We start from the raw sequence: 7,540 nt of genomic DNA, 5'->3' as shown, positions 1-7,540 counted from the left end.
CCCCCCAGGCCCCCCACGGCCACCCAAGGAGCCAGGGCCCCCTGACAAGGGCGGCCCTGGCCTGGGCCTGCCCCTGCCCCCTCTCTGAGACCCCCAACAACCCACTTCCTTCCTCCGCCTCTTCAGAATTCGGGACGTATTTATGGCTCCACCTCTCCACTTCCCTCCCCCGTCAGTGGGATGATGGGAGGGGGTCGCTGTGGGGATGAGGAGAGCCCCCTGCCTAGCCCTGTGCCCATCTTCCTCGTCCCACGCCTGTCCCCATCGCCGCTCCCCTCTGTTCATGTCCCCCCCCAGTTTCATTAAAGATTTCATGAAATGTTACCTTCGAACCCCGTGATTTCAGCCCTTTCTTTTCAGAGTCTGATTTGGGAAGGGGTTAGGGAGGGACACACGCAGGAGGCTTGGCCCACGTCTGAGGGTGGTTAACAGGGAGACCAGACTGTGTGGCTCAGGGCCAGTACTGCCCCTCTCTGGGCCTCAGTTTCCTTATCTATAAAGTGGGTGTTGTGAGGATTAAGTGAGACGCAGGCAGGGAAGCACTTAGGACCCTCCCGGGACGCTGTCAGCGGCTGCTGCTGAGGGTGCTGACGGCACATAGGGGCCAGGCTCCTGGTCAGTCTCCCAGCTCAGGCACCCAGGTGCTGCTTGTCTGCCTGGGATGTATCCGCCCCCATTGAGGTGGGGGGATGGAATCCACCCTCCGGAGACGCAGTGAGGGCCACATGGTGCGGCAGGGCAGTGCTGGCCCCGCTCAGTCCGGTGGCCCAGAACCCAGGCGTGGTGAGGAAAGGCGGCAGTGCCCGGGCCGCCGGAGCATGTGGGCTCCAGGGTAGAGCACAGAGCTCCTTTACCACTGCCCGTCCCAGCCCCAGAGGACGTGCCTGAGGCCCCCGCAGGAGCTGGAGGGAGCCAAGGCCCCCGACAGACAGGGCTGTTTAGACAGGGAGCTCTCTGCATCCCGGAGCTTGGCCCCGGCTGTTCATAGGCAACATGGGGATTCTGGAGGCGGCCCTGGGCCTCCCTCGGAGAGCAGTGGCTTTGAAATGAGGCTGGATTCTGCCCCAGCTTGTGTCTCCCACTTTGTGACCTTTACTCTTCTCTAAGTCTCACTGTCTCGGTCTGTAAGTGGGAATGACTGTCACCTTCTCACCAGGTCCATGGAGAGAGGTGTGGAGGTGGTGAGTGTCGGCTGCCCCCACAGTGTCTCGCCCCCACAGTGTCTCGCCCTCACTGTGAGCACCCGAGTTGTGGGTGGCCTGCAGATGCATAAGCTGAGTCTGAAGGAGCAATGCCCAGCTTGGGTCAGGGCTGGCCTGGGGACACCGAATACCACACACAAGTGGCGACAGTGGCCAGAAGTAGTTTATTGGTGGAGGCGAGGGACCTGCACCCACAGGTGGTGGTGCAGACGCGGCTAGTGACCTAGAAATCCATGTCCTCGACCAGGTCCTGCAGATAGGCCTTGTACTGCTCCGACGTGAGGGAGAGGGGCTGGCTGTTGGAAATGTGCAGGTCCACGGTGTTCTCCAGCGAGGAGGCCCCCCCTACCCGTGCCATTTCCAGCAGAGCCCTGAGGCACGTGGGAACAACCTACAGGAGGTGGGGAGAAACATGGTCAGGGGAAGCACCCAACACCATCTACTGTAGAGGGTGGGGCTGAGTGGACTACAACTCCCAACTCCCAGCAGGTCCCACCGTGGCCCAGGATGAATTCCTGGGCTCAGGACTGCTGGGAGCTGTAGTTTTCCCATGTTCACAACCACGGAGGCCAGAGGGGCTCCCAGATGCTAGGGCTGGGCAGCTGGTGTCAGGAGGACTCCTGGGAGCTGTAGTTCTCACAGGCTGCTGGGACTTATAGGAGAAGGCCACGGCCGGGACACCCAGAAGTCTCTGGGAATGAGTGGCGGTTGCAGCCCTAGCTGGCTGGTGTCGCTCAGTTGGTAGGAGCATCATTCCATACACTGAAAGGTTGCAGGTTCAATCTCCATGCGTCAGGGCACATATGGGAGGCAACCAATTGATGTCTCTCTCTCTCTGTGCCCCCTACCCGCCCTCTAAAAATCAATGAAAATAGCCCTAGCTGGTTTGGCTTACTGGATAGCGCGTCAGCCTGGGAACTGAAGGGTCCCAGGTTTGATTCCGGTCAAGGGCATGTACCTTGGTTGCGGGCACATCACCAGTGGGGGGTGTGCAGGAGGCAGCTGATCGATGTTTCTCTCTCATCAATGTTTCTAACTCTCTATCCCTCTCCCTTCCTCTCTGTAAAAAAATCAATAAAATATATTTTTTAAAAAAAGAAGAAAATATCCTCTGGTGAGGGGGGAAAAAATGGTGATGTAGAGATTTGGAAATTTTAATTTCTCCAGGGGTTTCTGGGAATTGTAGTTCCTGGGAGCAACCTATTCTTTTGGAAGACCCGCCCCCTCAGCTCCAGGATCCTAAGGCGCAGGCACCTTGACCATCACTAGCTTCTTGGTCCACGGCTGGTGCTGGGGCCATGGCTCCGCTATGCAGAACCAGAAGGTGTAGCGTGGTGAGCGTCCGCTTCCATTGATGAAGGCAATCAGATCTGGGGGCCCAAGAGCCTAGTCAGGGATGGGAAGACCTCTACCTGCCCCTCCCCCTAAAACCTGAATAATATCCTACCTTCCCCACTAACCTAAAGCCTGGCATACCTCTGCCATCAAAACCAGGGGGCTGCTGAGGTGCGTCAAGTCCCCACAATTCTGGCACAAACATAAAAGTTCCTTTTCCCTCCCACCCATCAGGGTAGGTCTGGATGATCCGCTCCCACCTCCCCCTGAGCATTCAGGATGGGGAAACAGGTCCAGGAGGGGAATCCCCTCCCAAAGATGTTGACAATTACTGCTCTTTCACCCCCTAAGGCCACACTGTCTCTACGTAGCCATTAGCCACCAGGGCTATTTAAATGGTAACTAATTAAAATGCAAATAGTTTAAAACTCACTTCCTCAGATGCTCTCAGCCCATCTAAGTACTCAATAGCAATGTGGCTGGATACTGTACGATACTGGAGAGTGCAAAGAAAGTGCTATTGGCTAGCAAAGTCCTACGGGATCTTTCCTGTGTCTGTCTGTCCACCATAAGCCTATATAATAAAGAGCTAATATGCAAATAGTCATCACGCCCTCACGCCCTCTTGCCCTAGCGCTGGAAATGTTCAGATACTCAACACTGGGGAGAGAGGAATGGGGACCAGCCAGGTCCCGGGTGTCTGCAGCCCAGGTGAAGCCACCTGCCCACAGTCCCTGTGGCTGCGGCCGGCCCGGGAGAAGCTGGCCCAGGTCCCAGGTGCCTACGGCCTGCCAGAGGGAGGGAAGCCTGGGTCCCGGGTGTGGGGCAAAGCGGAGGCGGTTAAGGGCGATCAGGCCAGCAGGGGAGCAGTTAGGGGCGATCAGGCAGGCAGAGGTGGTTAGGGGTGATCAGGCACATAGGCAGGTGAGCGGTTTGGAGCCAGCGGTCCCGAATAGCGAGAGGCGGTTGGACATCCCCCAAGGGGTCCCAGATTGAAGAGGGTACAGGCTGGGCTGAGGGACTCGCCCCCCCTCCCGGCACGAATTTCATGCACCGGGCCTCTAGTTGGGAATAATGATGACAACTATGGCAGCTAGTTCTGAGCACCTTCTGTGCACGGGGCCCCGTGCCGCCTCCCAGCTCCGGGTAGGCAGAAGGAGGGAGAGGGCCCTCAGACTTGCCAGGCTCAGAGCCGTCTAGGCTAAATGGCCAACAGCAGCAGGATCCCGAAAGGTCAGACCCCGGGCTCTTAACCACTGGGGCCCCCTCTCCACTCACCTGCCACAAACGGCCCCAGGTTGAACACGCTTCCTCCCGTCTCTTTGGGGACCTCGCCGTCAGGCCCACGGCCACTGTCGGGGAGAAGCTCCTCGCCCACAGCCCAGTATGTGTGGCAGGAGCCCAGCCTCTGGGCGCAGAGCCGCTGCCCTTCCCTCCGCAGAGCGAGTCCCCCGCCCAGGCCGCTCAGCACACGACTCACATAGTCCCTCGCAGCCCTGTCTGTCAGGAACGCCCCAGGGTCTGGCAGTGTTATCGGCTGCCCGGGGAGTGTCCTGTCCCCTCCATCTGACCCCACCAGCCGCAGGCCCCTCGGGCAGAAGACCGTCTGCTGGAAGACTTGGCGGCCCCGGTAGAAGGCGGTCACCTCGAACTCCCAGTCTGAGCAGTGGCGGCGGCAACATGAAGGGAGAGATGGAGAGCGTGTAAGGGCCCATCGCCCCAGATCCAGCTCCTCCCAGCCCATAGGTGGCACTCACCGTCCTGGGGCATCAACAGCTGCTTCAGTGGGTTTTCAGGGGGCGTTGGGTTTGGGTAGGGAGCAGGCATGTCTAAGTTGGGGCTCAGCAAGAGCTGAGGGGGGTGTTCAGGGGCCACAGCCAGGCTCGAGGCCCCCTCATCTGGAACTGGGCCCAAGGCCATGTCATTCAGTAACTCCTCCAGAATGTCCTCCTAGAGAGAGAGAGAGAGAGAAGGGTCCAGGCATTGCCACAGCATTTTCTGAAGAATTCCCATGGGTCAGGCCTTGTGTTCAGCAATATGGGGACCCAGAGAGGAGACAGTCCTGAGCCTTGCTCTCTAGGGCAGTGATGGTGAACCTATGACATGCGTGTCAGAGGTGACACGTGAACTCATTTTTTGGGTGGATTTTTCTTTGTTAAATGGCATTTAAATATATAAAATAAATATCAAAAATATAAGTCTTTGTTTTACTATGGTTGCAAATATCAAAAAAATTTTCTATATGTGACACGGCACCAAGAGTTAAGTTAGGGTTTTTCAAAATGCTGACACGCCAAGCTCAGAAGGTTTGCCATCACCGCTCTAGGGGTTTCCGATCCAGGGAGAGACCGCCTGGGCACAGAGCGCACAATGCTCTGATGTATGCTGAGGGCTAAGAGGTCCGGGAGAGCAGCTAATTCAGCCCAAGGATCTGGCTGCACGCAGGCAAGAGCTGGGCAGAGACATCTGGGGAGAATGCCCCAGGGGATTTTTCCTGGCACAGACATCAGCAAGATCAAGGGCAGGGAGTTTCTGGTTCCCAAGAGGCTGGAAAGCGAGAAAAGCAATGGAGGTGTCTTAGGGCCTCGAATGCCTGGTGAAAACGGAACTTTCTCCTGAGCGTGGTGGGACGCCACGGAGGGCTGTGAGCAGGAGAGGGGGAGGGTCAGCTCAGGGTCAGGGGAGGGAGAGAAGGGAGGCCAGGGAGGAGGCGGACAATGGTCCGTGGGGAGAATGAGGCCTGAACAGGTCCCCAGGGGCGCAGAGGCGATGGGACAGGGACTGAGGGGACAGGAGGGCTGGGCGCAGGCATACCTGGGTGTCAGAGGTACTGAATCTGCCATCGGTGTCCGAAGTCTCCAGCTCAGGGAAGTCCCCAACTGCCGGCGAGAGAGGTGGTGAGCGGAAAAGGGGTGCTAGGGACTCTTACGATCCCATTCCTCCATGAACACCCCCGCTTCCAGCCCACCTGAGTTCACAAACTCGTAGATCTTGTGCGGGTCGTGGGGGTCCTTGCTCCGGTCCTCAGCTAAACGCAACACCTCCTTCCTGTTCAGGGCAGACCTGAAATTCCTCTTCCACGTTGGCAAGTCAGGCCTGTCTCTCCCAGGAGTGTAGGCACCGCTGGCCTCTGCCCAGGCCTGGGGACCAATGGGACCAGGATAGAGGAGCGGATGGTTCCGACCCCACCCCAGGGGTCATAACCCTGCCCCCTCTCATCCTAGCACCCACCCTGTTAAGGTTCTATCCCCAAATTCTCAGATTCTCGGTGCCCTGAGTCCCCCTGCCTCCACCTTTCAAAATCCTTTGCTTTCTAAGCCAACCTTCCAGGCCCTACTAGGTGTCTAACTCTGCAACCAACCTGCCCTAGGGCAGCCTCTGTAATGGCCCCGCCCCCTCCCACTCTAACTGGGTTTACCCACTGGTGTAGTATTCTAAGTTGGTGGTAAGTACCCTCAGCTTCAGCCCAGTCTGGTCTCATGTAAGACCCGCCCCCAGAATTCTACATCCAAGATCCCATCCCTGGTGAGCCCTGAACTCCCAGGATGCATTTCCTCCATGGTCTAACCTGCTTTCCTAGTTCTATTCCTGGAGCCCGGGCTCTCCAGCTATCCCACACCTATCCACTATCCTAAGCCCTCCCCATCCCCCTGTAACTCCACTCCTCGGAGTCCACCCCACCCTAGGGCACCCGCACCTTCGGGTTTCCTGAGTCTCAGCTCCCACACACCTGGAAGATGCCGAAGTCCTCCTGCTGGGCATCCTGCCGCAAACCGTGTTTCCAGGGGATGCGGAAGCGCCGGCGGCTCTGGTCCAGCCAAGCCACGCCCTCCAGTTGCCCCTCGTCCAGCTGAGACACCAGCCAAGGCAGGATCCTCGGCTTTTGGGATCCCATGTCGGGCCTGCTAACATTGGGCAGGTCATGGGCGCAGGCGGCCTCTCAGGCCCACCCTGGACCATCCTCTCACAGGACACGGCGCAGGTCCCTCGCCTGTATTTTCTTGGGGGAACAAACAGACCTCACCTCCTCCAATCCTCCAATTTAGCGAGGACTCCCTCCCAAATCCATTGTAGGGCCCCCTCGTTCCCCCAGCTTCTGTGTAGACCCCACTGCCCCATCAATTCCGCCAGCAGAGACCCTTCCCTATTCCACTGCAAACCCCGCCCGCCCTCCCCATCACCCAAGGCGGGTACCCCCACTTCCAAGGTAGAACCTAATAGCAGACGCTACTCTCCTGTGGACTTCTACCTCCCGCACTCACCCCAGTGTGGACCCCTCCCACGGTTCCCCACAGACGATCCCCTCCCCCGGTTCCACCGCAGACCTCCCTCCACAGTCCCCCGCAGAGAGCCTCCCTCGACCAGGGCGCGCTCCCCTCTGTCTAGAGGGTGCTGCCTCCCCGCTACTCTTTCTGTGTTTATTTTTCTGCACCTGCCACTGCTTCACTTCTCCCCTTCCTTGCTTCACTTTCTCCAGGGTACACAGCCCCCCTCCAGGTCATGTCAGACTCATCCTTTCGCCCGTTCCTCACTCCGGGCTTCTACCAGCTCCCCGGCTCTTCCGCGTTACCCACCTAGCGGGACGGGGCGGGGCGCGCAGGGTGCTGGGGCCACCCGTGGCTTTGGGTCCCATAGCGCGCGAACACGGAGCTGCACCCCACCCCCACCCCTTACCGTCAGCTGAGCTTTAGAGCGGTGGAGCTTTGTTTGCTGCAGATTTCTTGAAATGAAAACGACTTTCTTGTCATTTGGGCAACAAACCACAGAGAGGTGGCACCCGCAGCCCGGACATTGCTCCTCCCCGTGCCCCTTTTTTGGCTTTCCGGCCACCGGCATGCTGGGAACGTCGCATGCAAATTAGGCGGGCACCGGCGCCCCGCCCCCTCTGCGTTGGGCCGTCGCCAGCCTGGCCCAGTGCGCAGGCGCGGGAAAGTTGAACTCCTAGAAGTTTAACAAGTTCAGTGAAGGAGGTGGCGGGGGCGGCGGGGGCCGCCCCGGGCGCG

General features: G+C 58.7%; 1 protein-coding gene across 5 annotated transcripts; it reads right to left on the bottom strand.

Moving 5' to 3' along the window:
• Positions 1–1,347: 1,347 nt before the first annotated feature.
• On the bottom strand, positions 1,348–7,373 carry IRF3 (interferon regulatory factor 3). Of its 5 annotated transcripts, none has more exons than XM_015565428.1 (8): positions 7,212–7,298; positions 6,268–6,439; positions 5,506–5,677; positions 5,352–5,416; positions 4,295–4,487; positions 3,816–4,196; positions 2,457–2,572; positions 1,348–1,593 (listed from the first exon to the last, which is right to left on the bottom strand). In XM_015565428.1, the coding sequence occupies exons 2-8, from the start codon at positions 6,430–6,432 to the stop codon at positions 1,426–1,428; spliced, it is 1,260 nt and encodes a 419-aa protein (XP_015420914.1). In that variant the 5' UTR covers positions 6,433–6,439; positions 7,212–7,298; the 3' UTR covers positions 1,348–1,425. The 5 variants fall into 5 exon arrangements, with proteins under 5 accessions (XP_015420914.1, XP_006765999.1, XP_015420915.1 ...); XM_006765936.2 differs by lacking the exon at positions 7,212–7,298 and adding an exon at positions 7,112–7,197; XM_015565429.1 differs by lacking the exon at positions 7,212–7,298 and adding an exon at positions 6,970–7,105.
• Between the last annotated feature and the right edge of the window lie 167 nt (positions 7,374–7,540).

The sequence above is a fragment of the Myotis davidii genome, unplaced genomic scaffold (genome assembly GCF_000327345.1).
Source record: "Myotis davidii unplaced genomic scaffold, ASM32734v1 scaffold2100, whole genome shotgun sequence".
NCBI lineage: Eukaryota > Metazoa > Chordata > Mammalia > Chiroptera > Vespertilionidae > Myotis > Myotis davidii.
This window is presented reverse-complemented; position numbering and strand designations above follow the sequence as displayed.

Bases quoted from the DNA above. Each gene is read 5' to 3' on its own strand.
- IRF3 (XM_006765936.2), bottom strand. From the start codon at position 7,170: ATGGGACCCAAAGCCACGGGTGGCCCCAGCACCCTGCGCGCCCCGCCC. The intron at 5,678-6,267 runs GTGTGTGGGAGC...ATTGGTCCCCAG, and splicing joins AGGACTTCGGCATCTTCCAG to GCCTGGGCAGAGGCCAGCGG. The intron at 4,488-5,351 runs GTATGCCTGCGC...CTCTCTCTCTAG, and splicing joins TCAGTACCTCTGACACCCAG to GAGGACATTCTGGAGGAGTT.